We start from the raw sequence: 24,035 nt of genomic DNA, 5'->3' as shown, positions 1-24,035 counted from the left end.
GCTCTTGTTACCCAGGCTGGAGTGCAATGGCGTGATCTCGGCTCACCCCAACCTCCGCCTCCTGGGTTCAGGCAATTCTCCTGCCTCAGCCTCCTGAGTAGCTGGGATTACAGGCACGCGCCACCATGCCCAGCTAATTTTTTGTATTTTTAGTAGAGACGGGGTTTCACCATGTTGACCAGGATGGTCTCGATCTCTTGACCTCGTGATCCACCCGCCTTGGCCTCCCAAAGTGCTGGGATTACAGGCGTGAGCCACTATGCCCGGCCCCTCTTTCTACTTTCAAAGAACAGAGGGTTCCTGCAGGAAATAGGGCAGTTTCACCTCCCTGAAGAGAGGCCTGGGAGGGGCAGCAGGTGGCTGAGTGGGGCCAGCCCAGCTGTGAGGCTGGCGTGGGAGGGGAGCTGCCTAGTCTGGGGCCTCCCTGGAGAGCAAGCGTGCATTGCAGAGGCCAGGGTGAGTGCCCCAGGGAGCTGGGAGCCCAGGGGACTGGGGTGCTCACTTGAGGATGTGTGACCGAGGAGCCCAGGGCACCACTGCAGGTGGAAGCTGGGACCAGGTGTGAGGGGCAGGTGACGCTGTGGCTTCCTGGGATTCTGGGAGGTGGGACCAGGTGTGAGGGGCAGGTGGAGGTGGGTGGGAGAGCTGCTCGCAGACCCGCCGCTTGCTGATGGGAAACTGAGCCTCCTGTCTGCCCCCACAAGCCCTCCCGTGGTCACTAGGATGAGGTCTGGACCCGTCAGGCCCTCCAGAGACCGCCCCACCCCCCACCCCCGGCCCCGCCATCGGCTGTTTCTTCCTTGCCTGTGGGCCCCTGCAGTCCTGCGCAGCCTTGGGATTCAGCTCACATGCCCCTTCCTCCACGAACACTTCCCGGAAGCTGCGTGAGGAGGGCCCGGGCCCTGGACATACTCTCTGTTCTGGAATTCTCTGTGCTCTCATGTGCCTCCCTGCCCAGCTGAGACCAGGGCACACTGTCCTGCCCCACCTTTCCCTTTGGGGTGGAAAGGATTTACTGAATGAAAATCAAAGCTGCTCCCTGGTTGGGGCAGGGGGAGCTTCAGGGTTATAGAACATTCTAGAGAGACAGCCTGGGGCTCTGGGGGCATTGGAGTCTGGAGTTGGGGCCGATGGCTGTTACACAGTGACGCCTTCTTCATGGTGATGGTCAGGTAGCCTTCACATCTCTCGGTGAATTCCTGCTAGTTAGCCTCTGACCCCATGCAGCAGCTCAGAGGGGCATCTGGGACCCCCAAGTAAGTGTCTCTAAAATGTCTCCCACTGGGCCTCATCTCCTCCTTGACAAAAGGGCATCTTTGACTGATGAATCCCCAACAGAGGCTGGGAGCAGAGCGAGAGGGTTCCTCAGTCCCTGCTGGTAACTTCAGAGGGACGTTGGCTACAGTGGACGGACACTGAGCCCCAAAGTGGCCTCTCAGAGCCACCCTGAGAGGGGGCTCAGAGGTGGGGGATGAGGCCCCCACCTCCCACTGGGGACAGAGCGGCCCCTGAGAGGGGGCTCAGTGGTGAGGGATGAGGCCCCCAGCTCCCACTGGGGACATAGCAGCCCCTGAGAGGGGGCTCAGTGGTGGGGGATGAGGCCCAGCTCCCACTGGGGACATAGCGGCCCCTGAGATGGGGCTCAGTGGTGGGGACAGAGCGGGCCGGCGGGCTCTGTGCAGCTCTGGCGTCTCTGGATGTCTGTCCTGTGAGCACATCCCAGTCCACCTCCCATGAGCCAGGTGGGCTGGGCCTGGCTTCTCTGCCTCAGTTTCCAGGACTGGGAAATGGGGAAACAGCAGCCTCGCTCTCAGTGGTGAGGGCGTGGGTTAAAGGGCAGGACAGCCATGGAGGCGGTAGTGGCCCCAGGCACCTGCTCAGCTTTCCCAGGTCCTCCGAGCTCACAGGCGGAGCCCACCCTGAGGGACAGCTCATTCTTCCATGAGCTGAACCCCCAGGGCCTGGCCCTGCAGGACCCAGCAAGGCCCCAGTGAACAGACCCCACGGTGGCTCATCAGGATTTGGCCACCAGAGGGCGGCAGCTGCAGCAGGCGGGCGTGGGGTCAACCGTGTGGCCGGAGGGGCTGCATGGGGATGGGGGAGGGGTGCCAGTGGGCACTGGCCTGGCCTGGCCAGCCCGTGGTGTGTGGTTCTGAGAGGAGTGGGCCGGCTGGAGGAGGACCAAGCCCCCAGGCCCCACCTTGCCTTGAGTGTCCACCTCAGACCGGTTTCACAGACACCGAAGCCCAAGGGTGCCGTGCTCAAGGTCCCCGCCGCCTGCTCGCGGCGTCCCCTTCGAATTCCCGGAACCCCTCCCTGTTCTACTGCCCAGAGGCCACTGTTGCCGGCAGCATGCCCCTTTTGCCCTGCTGTGCTGGACCTCTGAGGTCATGGCCAGGGCAGAGGGCAGTGCCCCCAGGACACAGGGGCTCCTCAGGAGAGGGACCTGCTGGTGAAGCCACTGGTGGTGACCCCTCAGCCAGGACAGCCCCCAGCCTGACGGTCCCTGCCCGAGGCTGGCCTCAGAATCCCCCACGGGGCCCATCCGGGAGAGTGGGGCTGGGAGAGCAGGTCAGGGCGGGCATTGGCAAATCCACCACAGACTCAGGCCCAGACGTGAACAGTCCGGCCGCCAGACTCCACCCAAGCTGGCGTGGGCGTGGGCACGGGAGCACAGACCCATATGGCACAGGCCACCAGCCATGCTCAGCTGCCGCACCGCCCTGGATGCCAGCCAGGGCCCACCAGGGTCAGCTGTGACCCCCAGACACAGGACCCCACATCCCTCCTCACCCTCCATCAGGCGCTCGTGCCTGGCCTGTCACAGATGCTGGCGGCTCCAAGGGACTGCAAGATCAGAGCTCAGCCTGCAGCTGTGGGGAAGAAGGACCTGAGACATGAGGAGGGTGAGAGAGAAGGTGGGGAGGGACCGCTATGAAGGGGAAGAGCAGGGGGGAGAGGCGGGGCGGGTTTGGGGCTGGGACCACAGGGTGAGTTGCAACGTTTTCTAAGGACCTCCTAAGGGGGCGTGCAGCTGAGCTCAAAGTCCCCTGTAGCTACAACCTCTAGAAGGCAATGAGGCTGGGGCAGGGGTGGGGATCAGCAGCTAGGAGAGAGGGCAGTGGAGGAGGGGAGGGTGGGGCGTGCGTTCTGTAGGGGTTTGCTCTGGACAAATGGGCTCTGTCGGGTTCTCCAAGAAACCACTCACAGAAGATGATGTGCAGAGACTCGCCATGCAGAATCGGCTCGTGCGATCGTGGAGGCTGAGACCCAGGAGGGTGCTGGTGTTGTGCAGTCTGGGTTTGAGTTTGAAGGCAAGAGAAAATGGGCTGGGCGTGGTGGCTCACACCTGGCAGCTCAGCCCTTTGGGAGGCAGAGGCGGGTGGATCACTTGAGGTCAGGAGTTTGAGACCAGCCTGGCCAACATGGTAAAACCCGCCTCTACTAAAAATACAAAAAAAAAAAAGCTGGGCACGGTGGCTCAAGCCTGTAATCCCAGCACTTTGGGAGGCCGAGGCGGGTGAATCACGAGGTCGAGAGTTCGAGACCATCCTGGTCGACATGGTGAAACCCCGTCTCTACTAAAAATACAGAAAATAGCCGGGCGCGGTGGCTCAAGCCTGTAATCCCAGCACTTTGGGAGGCCGAGGCGGGTGGATCACGACGTCAAGAGATCGAGACCATCCTGGTCAACATGGTGAAACCCCATCTCTACTAAAAGTGCAAAAAATTAGCTGGGCATGGTGGCACGTGCCTGTAATCCCAGCTACTCAGGAGGCTGAGGCAGGAGAATTGCCTGACCCCAGGAGGCGGAGGTTGCGGTGAGCCGAGATCGCGCCATTGCACTCCAGCCTGGGTAACAAGAGCGAAACTCTGTCAAAAAAAAAAAAAAAAAAAAAAAAAAGTTGGCCGGGCGTAGTGCCAGGTGCCTGTAGTCCCAGCTACACCAAAGACTGAGGCAGGAAAATTGCTTTAACCCAGGAGGCGGAGGTTGCTGTGAGCTGAGATCGCACCACTGCACTGCCACCTGGGTGACAGAGCGAGACTTCCTCAAACAAAGATCTGAACTTAAAATGCTCCCTGAACTCCAGCTTGGGTGCACAGCAGATGGCTGGGTCCCTGGGGCTTCAGGGGCCGACCTGGGCCAGGGATTCCGGTGGGCGGAGTGTGGGGAGTCAGCAGTGTGGGGGTGGGCTCAGAATCTGGGGACAGATAGGCCGGAAGCAGTTTCAGGAGCAGTGTGGCCCAGCTGCTATGAGGATCAGAGAGAGAGAGTCACAGGAGAGGAGGGGGACAGTGGGCACGGGCAGACCCTGCGCTAGGAGCTGTGCCATGAGGGTCCCTGGGTGGAGGGAGGGGGTCGCCACGAGGCATCCACATCCCTGGGGCCGTGGACACCCAGCGTGTATGGCTGACCTCGAGGACAAGGCAGGTCCCCACCACAACGTCCCCAGATGGCGCTGATGCTTCTGGTCTGGGACCTGCACTGGGATTCCTGGGTGACTCAAAGAGGTCCCTTGAGGTTTGTGATCACGAATTCAAAGTAGCACGGATCAGGACAGCTGGGCCCTCTCCCCTCTGCATGCTCTGAGGAGGCAGAGCAGACGCAGAGCAGCCAGGGAGTGGGCAGGAGTCTTGTGCTGTGGCCCAGGCTGGAGTGCCAGGCACAGTCTCCGTTCAGTGCAGTCTCCCAGGCTGGAGTGCCAGGCACGGTCTCCGTTCAGTGCAGTCTCCCAGGCTGGAATGCCAGGCAGAGTCTCTGCTCAGTGCCGTCTCCAGGCTGGAGTGCCAGGCACAGTCTCCGCTCAGTGCAATATCCGCCTCCTGGGTTCAAGCAATTCTCCTGCCACGTGCTCCCAAGTAGTTGGGACTACAGGCGTGCACCACCACGCCCAGCTAATTTTTTTTTTTTTTTTTTTTTTTGAGACAGAGTTTCGCTCTTGTTACCCAGGCTGGAGTGCAATGGCGCAATCTCGGCTCACCGCAACCTTCCCCTCCTGGGCTCAGGCAATTCTCCTGCCTCGGCCTCCTGAGTAGCTGGGATTACAGGCACGTGCCACCATGCCCAGCTAATTTTTTGTATTTTTAGTAGAGACGGGGTTTCGCCATGTTGACCAGGATGGTCTCGATCTGTTGACCTTGTGATCCACCCGCCTCGGCCTCCCAAAGTGCTGGGATTACAGGCTTGAGCCACTGTGCCCGGCTTAAAAAGTATACATCTTTTTTGTTTTGTTTTGTTTTGTTTTGTTTTTGAGACGGACTTTCTCTCTTGTTAGCCAGGCTGGAGTGCAAATGGTGCGATCTCGGCTCTCCGCAACCTCCACCTCCTGGGTTTAGGCAATTCTCCTGCCTCAGCCTCCCAAGTAGCTGGGATTACAGGCACGCGCCACCATGCCCAGCTAATTTTTGTATTTTTTTAGTAGAGGCGAGGTTTCACCATGTTGACCAGGATGGTCTTGATCTCTTGACCTCGTGATCCACCCGCCTCGCCCTCCCAAAGTGTGAGCCACCGCGCCTAGCCTAATTTTTTTGTATTTTTAGTAGAAACGGGGTTTCACCATGTTGGCCCAGATGGTCTTGATCTCCTGACCTCGTGATCCGCCTGCCTCAGCCTCCCAAAGTGCTGGGATTACAGGCGTGAGCCACTGCACCTTGCAGGTTTTACTGAGGAGGCTTGATTGCTCCAGAGGGGAAGACGGAGTCTGGCAGGGAATAGGGGTGAGGCTGGAGTTCTCAGGCTGGCCCTGGAGCAGAAGGGGAAGAGAGGCTCGGGGAGTTGGGACTGCAGTGAAGTCTGGGTCCTCGGAGCTGGGAAGGGCAGTACAGGTCTTTGCAGATCAGGGAACTACCTGGCCAGGGTTTAAGACAGTCCTCTCTGTTATTCAAATTGCCAAGAGTCGTGACAGGGTGGAGCTGGAGTGAGGGAGAGGGAGCGGCAGAGAGGTGGGGTGCTGAGGGCTTGGCACGTGAAGCCCCAGGGCACAGAGTGAAGACACCGGGCTGAGCTGGGTAGAGCTGGGAGAGGGAAGGCAGGCACTGGGGCCCTGATGGGAAGGGAGGAGCGCTGCCCTCACAAGGCCCATGAGCTCCCTCAGCAGGGTGTCTGCGCACATGTTAGAGAATGAGGTAGACTGGTCCAGGCTGAGAGGTCTCCTACTGTTTACACAACAGCATGCAAAGGACAGGAGGCCATGCCCGTGCAGGTCTGTGCCTAGAAAATGCTGGAAGGGGGCCGGGCTCAGTGGCTCACACCTGTAATCCCAGCAAAGTCTAGGGGGCCGAGATGGTCGGATCATTTGAGGTCAGGAGTTCGAGACCAGCCTGGCCAACATGGGGAACCCGCGTCTCTACTAAAACTCCAAAAATGAGCCGGTGGTGGTGCACGCCTGTAATCCCAGTTACTCAGGAGGCAGAGGCAGGAGAATCGCTTGAACCTGGGAGGTAGATGCTGAAGGTGTTTTCAGTGTACAGTGGTTTCCTGGGGGAATTGTTAAGTCAAGGGGCACCTGTGCACACTCACCCGCTTGGGTGTTTTGGTCCACGGCGGACGGCGTGCGTGGTGGTAGTCTGTAGGTTGGAATGCTGCATTCCTCTGCGCCTTCTCCACCTTCAGGCGGGTTCAGTGGCACACATGCTCTCCACCCTGTCCAGTGGCCTGCGGTTTCAGCACGACCACACACCGTCCAGGTAGCAGCCTGGGGGCAGTGGGCTACGCCTTGAAGCCTGGGTAAGCCTCTGCCACCTGCCACCTGGGTGAGTGGAAGCGCAGCTGAGACCCTTGCATGACAGTGACATCACCTGGCTGCTGATGTCTCGGGACGCGCCCTGCGTTGAGGGACACATGAGTGAGTATTAACTCAGGCTGGGTTTTCAGGGTCCGGGCACAGGCCTGTTCCAGATGGCTGGGGTTCACATCCTCCTCTTCCTCTTTTTCTGAGACAGGGTCTCACTCTGTGGCCAGGCTGGAGTGCAGTGGCACCATCTCAGCTCACTGTAACCTCCGCCTCCTGGGTTCAAGTGATTCTCCTGCCTCAGCCTCCCAAGTAGCTGGGATTATAGGCGCCCGTCACCACGCCCAGCTCAGTTTGTATATTTTTAGTAGAGATGGGGTTTCACCATGTTGGCCAGCCTGGTCCCAAACTCCTGACCTCATGATTTGCCCACCTCAGCCTCCCAAAGTGCTGGGATCACAGGCATGAGCCACGGTGCCCAGCCTCGTCCTCTTCCTTTTTGTGACTTAGCCTCTCAGTTTCCTCATCTGGATGGTGGAACAGAGAGGGCACAAGTGAGTCGGGACAGGGCCTGCTTGGCCACTTGGAGGCCCAGCCCCAATGCCCAGGCAAAATTGCACAATTCACATTTTGTAACTTATACATTAATATGTATTTTATTCTCACCAGAACAGTGGGACCCCTACACAAAACTGGTTTTACTTTGCTCTTGACTGTGCACATCCCACCAGCACCCTCTGCCTGTGGCTTCTGGAGGTGTCCTCTGTGCCGCCCCCTGTGACCCCCTCTGCTCACCTCTCTGCAGCCCCTGTACTCCCCCGCAGCCCGTTGCACCCCCCTCTGCAGCCCCCACTCTTCCTCCCATTGCTCCCACCATGGCTGCTTGGAGAAGTGAGACTCCAAGGCCCCAGTGACTGGTCCAGCAGCAGCCCTGGGTCTCCACCTGCTCTGGCGGGGTCGGGGACAGGCCTGGCCTCCTCCGCTTACTGGAACCAACTGAAGATGCCCCCCTCCCACTGAAACCTCAGAATTCCAAAGGTGTCTGGGTGCAGCCCAGTTTCCAGCTCAGCCCGGTCCACCGCAGAACCTCCTGATTTCAAAAGCCCCTGTGGCTCTGCCAGAGGACATTCCGATCCTTGGACTTGTCTGGGAATGGAGGGAGATCACTTCCTCGAACTGACAGATAAAGAAACTGACGGCAGTTTGTCCCAACCCCAAGGCCAGGGTCAGCCTCCACCAGGGAGTCAGGGAGGTGGCTGGGCTCTGGTGGGGGAACACATGGCCTGGAATCCCCGGGCCACTTGAGACCCTCTGGGCTCGTTGGGAGGGGCCCAAGCGCTCAGGCCCCCACCTCCTCCTCCCCATCTCCCAACTCAGTACTCAACCTGATGCTGCCTTCAGCCTGAGAGAGACCCTGAAGGGTGGTCACCCAGCGCAAGCTCCCCGGCCTGGCCAGGAGCCATGGGCTGGCTGGATGCTGACGGCCTCACTCAGTGCGTGAGTGTCTTCGGAAACGAGAACCAGCTGACACCTGGAGGGCATTAGCCCTGTTTTCCCGGGTACTGTGCAGGCCTGGGGACTGTTTCTCTTGAGGAGGTGGCTGTTTTGTAGCTGGAGTTCTGTGGGTGAGAAACAGAAACCACCCTCAAGCCTTGTGACCTGGGACGCAGGAGATGATCTGTCTCCCTGGGGCTGGGGGAGCTGCTCGGAGGTGCCTGTGTCTTGTTCATGGTGAGTCTCGGGGAGCCAGGAGCCAGGGCTTGTGGTTTTGGGGGGGCATGGAGCCAGGTTGAGTCCCAGGGTTGACATGAGGGCCGAAAGCCCCTGTCTTCTCTGACTGCCTGCAATCCACCATAAGGGAGGGAGAACCTCAGTTAGTAGGCGCCTACTGTATGCCATGGGGCGACATCTTGGGCAGCGAAGGGTAAGAGTCCTGGATGATGGAAGTGGGCGGGGCCTCAGCTCCAGGCAGGGCTAAGAGGGTGGCCTCTGGGGTGACTATGTCTGTAGGGTGGGTGAGGGAGTGCAGGGAGGCCAGGCTGAGGGGCTCCGACCTCATGGGAGCCGGGAGCCTACTGAGGAGTACCTGAGAGGTGCTTCACTGGGATTCACTGGGAGGAAGAGGTCCTGCCCTGGTACAGATGTGGGGTGTAGGGGCAGAGTGGTGGGGGCAGCCATGGAGGGCCTGGGTGTAGTGAGGAGGATTCAGGGAAGCCAGCAGCTTCAGGGTGGGCTGGATGCTGGGGGGAGGCACTGGGGGCAGAAGCCGGGGTGCTGCCCTTGCAGCTGGGCCTGCAGGCTGAGGAGCCTGTGGACTTCCCAGTGCAGATATCAGCCTGGTCAGGAGCCCGAAGAGGGACGGGTGCTGCTGAGGCTTCCCAGGGAAAGAGACAGGGCCGGGCTGGCTGTGGAGCCTCACGCTCATGGGCGTGCCTTCCTCAAGGCTTATTTGGGGGCTGCTGTACCAGGCCCCGTGGGTGGTCACATGGGCCCCACGCGGATATGGGCTCGTGCTCTCGCAGGTACAAGGACAGGCTGACGTGGGCAGGGGTACGTGTCTGTGCACGTGTGTAGTATCTGAGTGTGCGTTTACTTAACGCATGTGGGAAAGTCTGCATGTGACTGTTCTGGGCACGTGGACATCTGACCACGTGGGCTTGCGACCTGTCCAGATGCTTCTGTCTGCCGTGTTCTCAATGATCCGGGTGTGTGCAGGTGTGTGGGGCGTGGGCAGGTCCCCATTGCCTGTGGCTACTTGTGCAGAAGTGGTGAATCTGATAGGCCTGTGGTGGTGTCTTGTGTGCAGTTCGGGGACACAGGGCCAGGTGGACACACAGATACACTCGGTGTCTGAGCCCCTGCCTTCTCTCTGTTGGGGCTGTCACCTGCCTCTCAACAGACAGAGCTGGGTCAGCACCACCGTGTGAGGAGTGAGTATGGGGTGGTCCTCAGGGCAGCCATCTCTGGAGATGGGACCTGCCACAGACAGGAATGTGGACCAGGAGTCTCTGATGCAGGAGCCCAGGCTCATCACAAAGTGCTTCTCCCATCCCCTAGTGGCTCTCTGAGCAACAATTCTCTAAATATTAACGTTTGGGGCCAGGACTCCTAAGCCAGGCTGTCTTTCTAAGCCTCACCTTGGCCAGGGGAGGGGAGGGGCAGGAGAAGGACCCTGGTCAGTCAGGGACATGAAAGATGCACACCCAGAATTACAAACACAGCCTGAGCCTTTCCCACCATGACCCTGTGGACTTCACCCTCTATGTCAAGACGTCCGGCAAGGCACGAGCATCTCCCACGCTCCTGTCCACAAAGGCAAGAGGAAGGGAATTAAAAAAGAATAACGCAGTCATCGGAACAGAAAGGCCACCGCTGCAGGCAAAGGCTCCGACCCATTTCTGGGAATGAGGAAGTGGATGGAAGAGTGAGTCTGTGAGGCTGACTGGGGACCCCCTGGGAGCATTCCGGGGTGCTGCAGCGAGAGAGGAGGAAGCCGGAGGGGAGTCTGTGCACATGCCACCTGTGTGACTGCCCAAGAGTGAGGAAGATGCTCACAGTTGATGGAATAACTGACCGCAGAACGACCCGGACAGACACATCATCCTAACCCACCCTCAGCCAGAAGAAAGTCAGGACGCCTTTCCCCAAATATGTTTTGGAGAATCAGGGTAGCTATTTAAAACTGCTGCTGGGTGTGGTGGCAGTTACTTTAAAAACAGCCACTGTGAACCCCGCTAGTTGGGAGGCTGAGGTGGGAGGATCGCTTGAGCCTGGGAGTTGGTGTCCAGCCTGGGAAGAATAGCAAGACCCTATCTCATTAAAAAAAAAAAAAAAAAAAAAAAAGCCGGGCACGGTGGCTCAAGCCTGTAATCCCAGCACTTTGGGAGGCCAAGGCGGGTGGATCACGAGGTCGAGAGATCGAGACCATCCTGGTCAACATGGTGAAACCCCGTCTCTACTAAAAATACAGAAAATTAGCTGGGCATGGTGGCGCGTGCCTGTAATCCAGCTACTCAGGAGGCTGAGGCAGGAGAATTGCCTGAACCCAGGAGGCGGAGGTTGCGGTGAGCCGAGATCGCGCCATTGCACTCCAGCCTGGGTAACAAGAGCGAAACTCAGTCTCAAAAAAAAAAAAAAAAGAAGTGACAGAGATCACCAGCTACGGACGGAAGCCCGCAAACTCAGCAAAGGGTCCAGATGAACAAGTGGAGCCGAGTCTGCCTTCCATCCAGCAAACAATGGAAGAAAACCAAGCATAGCTGACTCCAAGCAGCTCTGCCTCCCATTCGGCCTGGCCCGAAACCTGCGCCCGACAGTGACCCGAAAGGAGGTGTCTGAGGAGGAAGACTGATGGCTGGAAAGGGCCCTGAACCTGAGGCTGCAGGAGAGCTCCAGCGTCAAAGTAAAGCCTCACACGAGAGCACGTGACAGAGAAGCACAGATCTCCAAGGAAACGGGGCTCCACACCTCGGAGGGAAGAGCACCGTCATCACAGAGAGCCGGCTCAGGCCCACAGGACGTGGCTCCCATCAGCCACGTGTGCACGACTGACTGTGGCACGTTCGTGTCCTCGGGAAAAAGGTTTACAACCCAACATGCACATCCAGCAAAGCTGCTGATCCGTGAGGAGGGCAGGGGAGGACTCTGGGTTGAATTCACCGGCAGCCTGGCGCCAGTGTCTGCCGCTGGCCAGGACCTCAGGGAGCCTCCAGTCACGGCAGAAGGGGAGGAGCAGGTGTCAGGGGAAGGAGGGCTGGAGTGTCATTTTCCAGGTCCTTGGCGTTTTGAACAAAGAATTGGACGAAACATCCACAGTAAGGAACAAAGCAGATGAGGGAAGCGGCAAACACAGGATTTATTAAAGGGAGAGTGCACTCGGGTGTGGGTCGGGAGTGGGCCCTATTACAGAGTTTTCTGGGTTTTTTTGGGGGGGTTTGTTTGTGATACAGAGTCTCACTGTGTTGTCCAGGCTGGAGTGCAGTGGCTCCATCTCGGCTCACCACAACCCCCACCTCCTGAGTTCAAGCAATTCCCCTGCCTCAGCACCCTGAGTAGCTGGGACCACAGGCGCACACCACCACACCTGGCTAATTTTTGTAGTTTTAGAAGAGACAGGGTTTCTCCACGTGGGTCGGGCTAGTCTTAAACTCCTGACCTCAGATGATCCGCCCGCCTCGGCCTCCCAAAGTGCTGGGATTACAGGCATGAGCCCCCGCGACCGCCAGTTTCCTGCATTTCAAGCACGCTTTTCGTGGTTCCTATCGACTACCCATTATCCAGATGAAAGACGTGGTCCGTGGCTGATCTAAGGCCGAGGGGAGCTGTGTCTGTGAAGATGAAGGGATGCCCACCGCCAGGCCCTGGTACTTCCCTTTCTACCTGGGATGTGACAGGAGGGGCTGGAGGCAGAGCAGCCTCAGATCCTTCGCTACTGGGCGTGGGGTTTCCCCTTTGGGTTAGTTTTTGGAAGTTGGCGTTAATTGGCCTTAGGTTCCCTGCCCTCAGCCCCAGGTGTTTTTCCTTGATTCAGCACGAATTGACTTCGGACTCTGTACCCCGAGACCTGGGTGTTTTCTCTTTTAGGAAGTCAGCACATATTGAGCTCCCATTCCCCGCGCCCAGCCCTCCGTGTTTTTCCTGGATTCCGAGAGAACTGGCCTTAGGTTCCCTGCCCCCAGACCCCGTTCTTCTGCCTCACCGGCATCACGTGCAGAGAGGGAGTGAGAGAGATGGGGGAGGCGTCAGGCTTGGCTTAACCATCAGAGCAGAACTGGCTCATTACCTCCAGAACAGCACCAGGCCATCCATGAGGGATCTGTCCCTGGCACCCCAAAACTCCCAACCCTGGGGATCCAATTTCCACACGAGATTTGGACAAGCATCCAAACTCTATCAAGACTAGAAACCGGCCGGGCGCGGTGGCTCAAGCCTGTAATCCCAGCACTTTGGGAGGCCGAGGCGGGTGGATCACGAGGTCAAGAGATCGAGACCACCCTGGTCAACATGGTGAAACTCCGTCTCTACTAAAAATACAAAAAATTAGCTGGGCATGGTGGCGGGTGCCTGTAATCCCAGCTACTCAGGAGGCTGAGGCAGGAGAATTGCCTGAACCCAGGAGGTGGAGGTTGCGGTGAGCTGAGATCGCGCCATTGCACTCCAGCCTGGGTAACAAGAGCAAAACTCCATCTCAAAAAAAAAAAAAAAAAAAGAAACCAAACAGAGGTGGGAGACCTCCAGTGCATAAATGAAGTGAGCCCTGAGATTCCAAGCTGGGGGCAGCGGGGTGGATGAGGCAGGGTCTGGGGTCAGGAGGGACATCACAGAGCTCAGAGCTTGGGAGGCGGAAGATGACGAGGGCACCTGGTGAAGGGCAGGAAAAGAAGGGCCATTGGAGAGCCGGGACAAACTATCAAACCCTAGGGAGAAGACAGGTTGAAGGCAACGGGCTGGCCTGTGGGTGGTTCCGAGTGGCGGGAACATTTGTGCTCACAGCAGGACGGTTGTGAGGTAGGTTTCTCAATGGCGTCTACAGATGAAGAGGCTGAGGCTGAGAAAGGTGACCGGCTCTCCCACGCTGCCTTTCCGCGGCGGCTGTGAGAGGGGCACCCACAGATGACCAGGCCAGCCTCATGTGGAATGAAGTCAGGGGCTTAGAGTCTCAGGAATGGGGCAAAATGCCGTCCACACGGGGCCATTTTCCCAGGCCCTCGGCCGGGTCTGGTGCTCGGAAGAGCTCACACGCCTACGGTGAGGCCAGAAATTCTCATGATGGTTGAATAAGGGCGCTACATGTTCATTTTGTACTGGGCCCTGAAGGGTGTAGGTGGGTGGCAGGGTTGCACCCCACCCAAAATCTCATCTCGGGTAAGAATCTACACGTGTCAAGGCAGAGACCAGGTGCAGGGTACTGCCTCGTGAGGGTAGCTCACCCCATGTGCTCCTGGTAGTGGGCATGTTCTCACAAGATCTGGTTTTTAAGAGAGTCTGGCCCTTCCCCTTGCACGTTCTCTCTCCGGCTACGACATGAGATGCCTGCTTCTCCTTCGCCTTCTCCCATGATTACAGGTTTCCTGAGGCCTCCCCAGCCACGAAGAACTGTGAGTCAATTATGCCTTTTTTCCTTTATAAATTATCCAGTCTTGGCCAGGAACCCAGTTTTGGATATTTACTTCTTCCCCCCCACCCCACCCCACTTTTTTTTTTTGAGACGGAGTCTCACTCTGCCTCCCAGGCTGGAGTGCAGTGGCACAATCTCAGCTCACGGCAACCTTTGCCTCTTGGGTTCAAGTGATTCTTCTGCCTCAGCCTCCTCCATAGCTGGGTCTACAGGCACGTGTCACCACTCCTGGCTAATTTTTTTTTTTTTTTTTTTTTTTTTTTTGAGACAGAGTTTCGCTCTTGTTACCCAGGCTGGAGTGCAATGGCATGATCTCGGCTCACCGCAACCTCCGCCTCCTGGGTTCAGGCAATTCTCCTGCCTCAGCCTCCTGAGTAGCTGGGATTACAGGCACGCGCCACCATGCCCAGCTAATTTTTTGTATTTTTAGTAGAGACGAGGTTTCACTATGTTGACCGGGATGGTCTCGATCTCTTGACCTCGTGATCCACCCGCCTCGGCCCCCCAAAGTGCTGGGATTACAGGCTTGAGCCACCGCGCCCGGCCTAATTTTTTATTTTTAATAGAGATGGGGGTGGGGTCTCACCATGTTAACCAGGATGGTCTTGATCTCTTGAACTCGTGATCTGTCAGCCTTAGCCTCCCAAAATGCTGGGATTACAGGTGTAAATCATGGCACCCAGCCATGAATTCTAATCTTTTAAAAATATTGAATGAAAATACTATTTATCACGGCCTGGGCACTGTGGCTTTTTGTATTTTTAGTAGAGATAGGGTTTTACATGTTGGTCAGTCTGGTCTCAAACTCCTCACCTCAAATGATCTGCCCGCCTTGGCCTCCTAAAGTGCTGGGATTACAGATGTGAGCCATCATGCCTGGCCCCACATCTGACTAATTTTGAATTTTTACTAGAGACAAGGTTTCACCATGTTGGCCAGGGGGTCCTAACTCGGGAGGCTGAAGTATGTGGTCCATACCTGTGATCCCAGCTACTTAGGAGGCTGGGCATGGTTGTGGTACTTGTGGTCCCTGCTACTTGGGAGGCCAGGCATGGTGGTGTGTGCCTGTGCTCCCAGTGACTCTGGAGGCTGAGCGGGGCACACCTGTGCTCCCAGCGACTCGGGAGGCTCAGGCAGAAGGAGCACTTGGGCCCCGGAGGTACAGGTTTCATAAGCTGAGATGGAGCCACTGCACTCCAGCCGAGGCAACCCTCCTTCCCTGCCAGTCTCCTGCCTGCCAAACCTCTGACCAGCTTTCTCTCCTCCTCCCAGGAGGCCTGGCTTAGCCCTGCTCCTCAGGTCGCTGTCCTCAAGAACCCCCGACACTGCCAGCCCTGGGATTGGCATTCTTCCGTCAGGGACCACCAGGCCACTGTGTTCCCAGAAGCCCCTGGGCGACTCATGTGTGCTCTGCCCAGGCCTGGAAAGGCGCCTGTTCTAAGGGAAAGTCCAGCTGCTCGGCCAGAAGCCCTGTGGCCGGAGTGTGGGTCCCTGTGATGCTGGAAGTCAGAGTAGTGCTGACTCCTAAGCATTAGGGCAGGCGTCGGTGGGGCGGGGAGTGCCGACCCCTCAGCATTAGGGCAGGCGTCGGGGGCCGGGGAGTGCCGACCCCCCAGCATTAGGGCAGGTGTCAGGGGCCACGGAGTGCCGACCCCTCAGCATTAGGGCAGGTGTCGGGGGCCAGAGGAGACCAGACCCTCAGCATTAGGGCAGGTGTTGGGGGCCAGGGAGTGCCGACCCCTCAGCATTAGGGCAGGCGTCGGGGTCCAGAGAAGACCAGACCCCTCAGCATTAGGGCAGGCGTCGGGGACCCGGGAGTGCCGACCCCTCAGCATTAGGGCAGGCATCGGGGGGCCGGGGAGTGCCGACCCCCCAGCATTAGGGCAGGCGTCCGGAGCCTGGGAGACTAGACCTCTCAGCATTAGGGCAGGCATCAGTCAGGGCACACCTGGGCTGTTTAGCACCTTCCTGAAACGTCCTAATGTTTTATCCCCCATGGCGAGTCTGGGAAAATTCTTCTTACGTGGAAAGAGGTGCTTCCTGAGAATGGACGATTTGAGTGACTGATCACTTGCAGCTCTAGGCCCCTGGGTCCTGAGGGAGGTGGAAATAATAGTAACAGCAGCAGCACAGCAAGGCTGACACCCCCTCGCCACTGGCCCTATGTCAGGCCTTCCCTCAGTCTGCTGCCAGGGTCTTATCCTTTCACCTGGGCTCTGGCCCCCACCCTGGGTCTGGGATCCTAGCTTCTTTTATTTATTTTATTTTTTGAGTCTTGCTCTGTCACCCAGGCTGTAGTGCAGTGGCACAATCTGAGCTCACTGCAACCTCTACCTCCTGGGTTCAAGCAATTCTTCTACCTCAGCCTCCTGGGCAGCTGGGATTACAGGCACCTGCCATCATGCCCGGCTAATTTTTGTTTTTTTGTTGAGATGGAGTTTCACCACGTCAGCTAGGCTGGTCTTGAACTCCTGACGTCAGGTGATCCGCCCACCTCAGCCTCCCAGAGTGTTGGGATTACAGGTGTGAGCCACCACGCCTGGCCGGTCCCAGCTTCTTCATACCCCTCTGCCTAGCCCAGATAGCAACGCCCAGTCACTGGGTGTCTGGCCTTCCATTCTACCCACTCTCGGGGAATGTGTTGGTTACTTATTGAACATGGAAAGCTGTAAACAGGAGAGAGCCCAGCGATCACCACTTCCACCGAAGACCTCTGGTGCCTCCCCTGGCAGGTGGAGTGGCTCCTCACGGTCCGAAGCTCATCCTTCTCCAGCGGCAGCCAGCCAGGCCAGCACAGAGGCACCGAGCAGCAAGGCAGGCAGGTCCCCGGGGACTTCACCATGTGGACCGGATGGTGGCTCTGGCCCCTTGTGACCGTGTGCACTGCAGACTTCTTTCGGGACGAAGCAGAGAGGATCATGAGGGACACCCCTGTCATTGACGGGTGAGTAGCCATCTAAGCCAGGTGCTTAGGGAACCAGGATTGGGAGCCAGGGCAGCTGGGGGAGCTGGGGCTGGGGCAGCCAGGGCTGGGAGCCAGATTGGGGGAGCTGGGGTGAGGCTCATGTGGCCTTGGCTTGGGGCTCAGTTTCGGCGGCTGTGCCAGGGCCTTGCCCTTTCCTGGCTCGTGCTGCTGTGTGGGGTCTCTCAGGGCCCCCAAAGTCTTCAGCAGATGAAGGTCTGCAGGGAGTGGGGCAGGAAGGAGGCAAGGCCTGAGCTCCTGGGCCCTTAAGCTTAGAGTGAGGTCTGTGCCTGGGGACGGTGAGGCCCTGTGCCCCTCTGGGCCTCAGCTTCTCTGGAAAGCTGCAGGTGGGGTGGTGTCTCAGGGCCCTCTCTGCCAGCATTTTTTTGGCTCCTCCGGCTCCCACAGCCTGCATTCTTCCGAGGGGAGGCCCATGTGGCTTGGGGCCCTGTTGGAGCCTCTGCCTGTGCCCACCCCACCCCCATCCTGACCTCACTGGGGCCCTTGTGTCACCTGCTTCTCTCTCAGTCTCTACAAGGTCAGGATTCCCACTCTCTGGGAACCTGACCCTCCTCCCCGCCCCTCCTGGCCCAGCACCCCAGCACTGGGTTGCCATGGGGGCCTCCTGCTTCCAGGCATCACACTCAGACCAGGTTCACACTGGCTCCGTGCTTGGGCAGGAGGCTCCCTGGTAGTCTGCCCTGTGTCCGGCAGTGTCTCCACCTGGAAGATGCCTCTGGGCTTTGTCCAAGAAAAAAGCTCTGTTAAAAGCTTTCCTCCTGGCCCGTCACCTGGTGCTCCAGGGGTCAGTCCCCTCACATGGGCTCAGTGGGGAACGGAGGCTCCCACCCTGCAATACCTGCTGTGTGGCAGGAGAGGGTCTGGGCCTAGGGACTGGGCGTCCCACAGCAGTGAGGGCAGGCTGAAGCCACCGGCCATAGGGGGACCCCAGGCCACACAGGGAGGGATCTGAGTGCAGGTGGTGGGGCTGAGCAGGGTCCCAAGTGAGCCAATGGCCAGGAAGGTTCGGGGATCTGGGATTGTCCCAGACAGGCCTGGCAGGCGGAGGCAAAGCTGATGCGCTAGTGACTGTAGCAGGTGAGAGACACACAGAAGTAGCTCCAGCAGCAGGGAGTGTGGGGGCCTGCACGGCCGCCACTGCCCGCACCCTCATGGTTTAAGGTGGCCACGCCGCTCTGCCCTCACGTCTGCACACGGGCAGCAGGGAGAAGGGAGGGATGAAGAAGGGAGGAAGGGACTATGCTCACGCCTGTAATCCCCGCACTTTGGGAGGCGGAGGCGGGTGGATCACAAGGTCAGGAGATCGAGACCATCCTGGCTAACATGGTGAAACCCCATCTTTACTTCAAATCAGCCGGGTGTGGTGGTGCCCATCTGCAATCCAGGCTCCTCCGGTGGCTGAGGTGGGAGAATGGCAGCACGCCAAGATGGCACCACTACACTCCAGCCTGGGCGACATCGATACTCCATCTCAAAAAAAAAAACAGCTGTCACAGGACCCAACTTACACAGCCACACCCAGTGACACAGGGGCAGGGAGGTAGCTTCAGTCCTAAATGCTGTGTGCCTGCTAAAAATGGGGGGCTTTAAAGTTACAAAGGAAAAGGAGAAGGGGTAGCGGGGGCGGCCAGCAGTCCCTCCCGGGAACAGCTGCCTGAGTGTGTGCTCACTGCCATCCAGCACGTTTACTCGATCCTCGGAGCAGGATACCAATTCCATGTGCCAGTGAAGGGCACTGCCCCAGCCCACACAGATAAGGAGGGTGGGTCTGATTAGCTGCAGAACTGCATTTTGACCTGAGCATAAGGCAGGTATGGCCTCTGTCCCACTGAGAAACCAGGGGCCCCACCCTCCCATCTTTTCCAGCAAGAGCTGAGAGGGCTGGCTGGGCACGGTGGTTCACACCTGCGGTCCCTGTACTTTGGGAGGATTGCTTGAGCCCCGGAGGGTGGGGCTGCAGTGAGCTGTGACTGCACGCCTGCCCTCCAGTCTGGGCAACAGAGTGACACCCTGTCTCAAAAAAAAAAAAAAGTGGGGGGCTGCGGGAGGAGGATGGAGACCAGCAGAGAGCAGCCTGTTGTAGTCTCTCGCTCCACGCCGGCTCCTGGGGTGTGGGAATCCCTGCCCATCCCGGGCTGATGCAGTCAGGCCGGGGAGTCAAGTCTGCTCCTGGAACCCCACCCAGCCCTGCCCAGGACAGTGCCCAGTGCAGGGCCACACCCCGGCAACGAGGCCACCCCCGAGGCCTGGCTGGAGCTCATGGTTCCCGCAACAAATGCGTCCTGAGCAGTCGCTCTGTGCCGGGGGCTGGGGAGAGGTGGGTGCCAGCCCAGGCCGTCACGTGGACCCGCTGTCACCAGAGACCTCCTCCTTGTCGCAGGAGCTCTGGGAGTGACTTTGACACTGGTGTCAGGCATGTGCCTGTCCGTCTGCTCAGGGGTGGGGCTGGAAAGTGTGCCAAGCTGGGGTTGAGGGCACCAGCCCAGGGGAGGTCAGGGGCAGCAGGGACCCAGGAAGGCAGAGCCCTCCCCTGGTTTTCCCTCAGCAGGAGCTCTGTAGGTGGACTTGATTTGAAAATCTCATTTAAGGCAGGTAGATTTGGGTGGGGTCGTGAAGATCATCTTCAGGGCTCATGGCTAGAGATTATTAACATGGTTACTCCTCTGTCTCTCCCAGTTGCCCTCTGAGGAAGGCACCAAGACATCCTGATTTACAGATGGGGAAACTGAGGCACAGAGGGGCAGGTCTGGAATTTGAGCTGGAAACTGGATGTGGAGGTGCCCCGTGTCCCATCCCAGCACACACCCTCACAAGGCAGCCCCCCGCAGACAGCCCACATTAAGGAAGGAGCCTGAGGCCCCAGACCCAGTGAGGAGGGGGAACCTGGGCATCCCCCAGGGTGAGGGCCAGGCCCCAGCCCCTTCTCATCCTCCTCAAAGCCTCCAGGTCATGGAATCAGGGCGAGGACTGTATGGAGCGGCACTGGGGCCCGCTCATTCCCGGGGGCTCAGACCTGCTGGGTGAAACACATCATAAGCTGGAGCTTGCACAGGCCTGAGAACAGCGTTTCTGATGAGGATGGATTCCCTTTGCTCCTGGCCTCTGCCTGGGCAGCTGGATTCAGATCGTGAGACCCTCACTTAGCCACCAGCTCTGACAGCCTCAGCTCCCGCCGCTGCGTTCCCTTCTCTCTGCTTTCTCCTCTCCACAGCTCTCACCTTCACCACCAGCTCCTAAGAAGACCTTGGAGAACCTCAGTCCTTTGGAAGCTGAGAGGATCTGATGGGAGTTTGGGTGCAGGGCTCCTCCCCAGAGACGGAGGCAGCAGAGAGGCCTGGGTTGCCCCCAAAGCCTGTTCCCATCGCCCTCCTCCCTAGGAGGATGGGGGAGCCAGACCCCCCAAGAATAGGCTGTTCTGATTACCCAGCCACCTGCTGTACTCCCCAACAGGGAATTTGCCCTTTAAACAGAAAATTCTCAGAAGCAATATTGCCCCCAGGCCCCTGCCCCTTTGCCCACATCCCCAGTCCTGACTACTGAGGTCCACCCCCTGCCACCTCCACAGACACACACCGTGGAAGGGGTGGCCCACCCGGCTCCCTGAGCTCCCGGCCAGCGGTACCTTGCCCTGGGGGTGAGCACAGTTGGGAGGCGCACCCTGCACAGGTGTGCTCAGGTGGCTGGTGATCCATCACTTCTGCAGCCTGGACTTTGGCCCTGCGCCCATGTGAGGAGCCCCTGGGTCCCAGTGGCTGTCCTGACTGCCTGGCCTCCCCCCACCACTCCAGGCACAACGACCTCCCCTGGAAGCTCTTGGACATGTTCAACAACCGTCTGCAGGACGAGAGGGCCAACCTGAGCACCCTGGCTGGCACGCACACCAACATCCCCAAGCTGAGGGCTGGCTTCGTAGGGGGCCAGGTACCACCTGCCCTGCCTTGTGCTTGCCATGCATGGGGTCACCCCGCCTCCTGTCTTGGGCCTGGCACTGGCAGTGCTGTCCCTCCAGGGTCCCTCGATGCCACAGGTCCTCGAAAGGGCAGCACCCAGGCTCAGGGATGGCTTCCTTGGGGGGGGGGTGGGAAATCAGACTCCAGCAGGCATGGAGGGGTGGGCTGGGACCTGGCTGCAGCAGCTCCTGGGACTCCCTGTGGTCCCCAGTTCTGGTCCGTGTACACGCCTTGCGACACCCAGAACAAAGACACTGTGAGGAGGACACTGGAGCAGATTGACGTGGTCCAGCGCATGTGCCAGATGTACCCCGACACCTTCCTGTGTGTCACCAGCAGTGAAGGTCAGATCCTGGCCTGGGTCCTCCGGGTCCCAAGTCCCCCCACCCAGCACTTATCCAGAGCAGCAAGTGCTGGTCAGGATACCTCACCCTCCAGAAGCCAGGTGCCCCCTCCCTGTACTCCTCCCCTGCACCCTCCACCCTCCAGACACCCCCTCCCTCATACCCCCACCCTCCAGAAGCCAGGCGCCACCTCCCTGTACCCCTCCCCTGCACCCTCCACCCTCCAGACACCCCCTCCCTCATACCCTTCACCCTCCAGATGCCAGGGGCACGCTCCCCTGCACCCCCACACCTTCCAGACACCCCCTCCCCCCATATCTCCCACCCTCCAGACACCAGGCGCCCCCTCCTCTGTACCCCCTACCCTCCCGACGCCAGGTCCTACATCCCTGCACCCCCCCCCAACCCTCCCAATGCCAGGCACCCACTCCCTTGCATCTGGCTATCCCCACAGGCATCCAGAATGCCTTCCGGGAGGGGAAGGTGGCCAGCCTGATTGGTGTGGAGGGCGGCCACTCCATTGACAGCAGTCTGGGCGTTCTTCGGGCACTCTATCAGCTGGGCATGCGGTACCTGACCCTCACCCACAGCTGCAACACGCCTTGGTGCGTGACGCCCCACAGGAGGCCCCTGGGCTACGGGTAGGAGGGTAGGGCGGACACTCCCTGCCACCCTCCTCAGCCCATCCCCTCTGCCTGTGAGTCCCAGGCCAGGTATTGCTTGTTGGGTCATGGGAGGCCGAGGCTGCCGCTGACCACTTGGGGACCTGCCTTTTGCTCCCACAGGGCTGACAACTGGCTGGTGGACACGGGAGACAGCGATGCCTACAGCCAAGGCCTGTCACCCTTTGGGCAGGTGAGTGGGGCGGGAGGGGCCAGTCACCAGTCACCCCCTCAGAGAAGGCAGAGGGTCCTGAGGGTGGCCGGAATGATGCCGCTCACAAGTGGGACTCAGTCTCCTCGTCTGTAAAATGGAGCTGGCAGCCGTCCCCTCAGGGTGGGTGCTGAGCCCTGAGTGGTCCCGGACTTCCAGGCACTGAAGGACTAACGGACACCTGGTCCAGCCCTGGCCCTGGGGGACTGTGAGGGTGGACGTGGCCCTGTCTTCCTAGCGTGTGGTGAAGGAGCTGAACCGTCTGGGGGTCATGATCGACTTGGCTCATGTGTCTGTGGCCACCATGAAGGACACTCTGCGGCTGTCCAGAGCCCCGGTCATCTTCAGCCACTCCTCGGCCTACAGCCTGTGTACCAGCCGGCGCAACGTGCCTGACGACGTCCTGCAGCTGGTGGTGAGGCCCAGGGGGCACCCCCACCCGCCTCCCTGGGCAGGCACCCTCAGGCCTCAGCTCCACCCTGTCTTCCTGTGCAGAAAGAAAGAGAGAGCCTGGTGATGGTGAACTTCTACAACAACTATGTTTCCTGCACAAACAAGGCCACCCTGTTCCAAGTGGCCGGTAGGTGAGGTGTGAGTGGCCGAGGGGCTGAGTGGGGAGCGTCTCCCTCGGGACCCACACCTGCTGCTCCCCCGACAGACCACCTGGACCACATCAAGAAGGTGGCGGGAGCTGGAGCCGTGGGCTTTGGTGGGGACTTCGATGGTGTCCCAAGGTAAGGGGTGAGAACTCCGTCCTGTGGATGAGCTGGGAGGGTCACGACCCCGTCGGTGGGATGGGGCGGCAGAAGGAGGGACGTGGGTCCTGGCATGGGGGCCCAGGTTCTCCTGGCCTCAATGCAGGCTCCCGGAGGGGCTGGAGGATGTCTCCAAGTACCCAGACCTCATTGCCGAGCTGCTCAGGAGGAACTGGACGGAGGCAGAAGTCAGGGGCGCGCTGGCTGGTAACCTGCTGAGGGTCTTCAAGGCCGTAGAGGAGGTAAGGATGGGACGATCCCCTGAGCTTCCACTACTCCTATCAGCAGGCAGGCTGCCTACCCATGTCTGTCCCCAGGTCAGAGACCTCACGCAGGCTCCTGAGGAGGAGCCCATCCCGTGGGATGAGCTGGAAGGCTCCTGCAGGACGAAGTACGGCTACTCCGGGGCTCCCAGCCTCTACCACCGGCAGGGGCTCCTGCTGGCCTCCCTTGCTCCCCTGCTCCTCTGTCTGCAGTTCCTGTGACACCCGGGAGACCAGAGCCCCGTTTACGACTCCGGGAGCTCAGGGAACACCTGCCCCGAGGATGCCAGATGCCAGGAACACTGGCGCCCACATGGCAAGGACCAGTGTCTTCTGCGCAGGCGCCTGGGTTCATAGGAGGTGGGGCAAGATGCCTGGACAGCTCAGGACACGTGTACACAGTAGGCCCTTAATAAAAGCAACGTCCTGTCATGTCCTAGGGTATGTGTCATTGGCAGCCAGCCTGGGAGCCCATGCTGTCTTCACATAACAGCGTGTTTTGTGAAAATGGCTCTTGGTTGGACCTGGGCACAGGAGTGATGAGTCCTCAGTCCAGCCAGGAGGGCTCGGGAAATATGAAGAGGGCTTTCCACAGATGCTGCGTGTCTTTAGGGACATGGTCTCGGTTCCAGTGGACGCCTCCAGCCACGCACTGGTGGGCACAAACACCCCCACCCCTGCATGCACACACACTCCTCATCCCTGCACACACAGACCCCCACCCCTGCACAAACACACCCCCACCCCTGCACAAACACACCCCCACCCCTGCACACACACATCCCACCCCTGCACACATGTCCCCACCTCTACACATGCACACCCCACCCTTGCACATGCACAGCCCTACCCCTGCTCACACACCCCCACCCCTGCCCATTCTGGTTCTGTGAACACAGCTAAGGACCCAGGAATCTACCTTGGCAGAACCACTCCCTTTGTCCAGCCTTTTTTTTTTTTTTTTTTTTTTTTTGAGACTGAGTCTTGCTCTGTCACCCAGTCTGGAGTGCAGTGGCATG

At 59.2% G+C, this 24,035-nt stretch overlaps 1 protein-coding gene across 6 annotated transcripts; it reads left to right on the top strand.

Moving 5' to 3' along the window:
- Positions 1-372: 372 nt before the first annotated feature.
- DPEP1 (dipeptidase 1) lies at positions 373-23,448 on the top strand. Of its 6 annotated transcripts, none has more exons than XM_074405250.1 (11): positions 373-456; positions 16,581-16,792; positions 20,620-20,752; positions 20,993-21,125; positions 21,580-21,730; positions 21,911-21,980; positions 22,237-22,413; positions 22,494-22,578; positions 22,657-22,732; positions 22,860-22,995; positions 23,071-23,448. In XM_074405250.1, the coding sequence occupies exons 2-11, from the start codon at positions 16,689-16,691 to the stop codon at positions 23,236-23,238; spliced, it is 1,233 nt and encodes a 410-aa protein (XP_074261351.1). In that variant the 5' UTR covers positions 373-456; positions 16,581-16,688; the 3' UTR covers positions 23,239-23,448. The 6 variants fall into 6 exon arrangements, with proteins under 6 accessions (XP_074261351.1, XP_074261349.1, XP_010330838.1 ...); XM_074405248.1 differs by having other exon boundaries at positions 420-456; positions 21,580-21,766; XM_010332536.2 differs by lacking the exon at positions 373-456 and adding an exon at positions 2,715-2,906 and having other exon boundaries at positions 21,580-21,766.
- The last annotated feature ends 587 nt before the right edge of the window (positions 23,449-24,035 follow it).

This window comes from Saimiri boliviensis, chromosome 1, assembly GCF_048565385.1.
Source record: "Saimiri boliviensis isolate mSaiBol1 chromosome 1, mSaiBol1.pri, whole genome shotgun sequence".
Classification (NCBI taxonomy): domain Eukaryota; kingdom Metazoa; phylum Chordata; class Mammalia; order Primates; family Cebidae; genus Saimiri; species Saimiri boliviensis.
The sequence above is the reverse complement of the archived record's forward strand: the minus strand, read 5'-3'. Positions and strand labels throughout refer to the sequence as shown.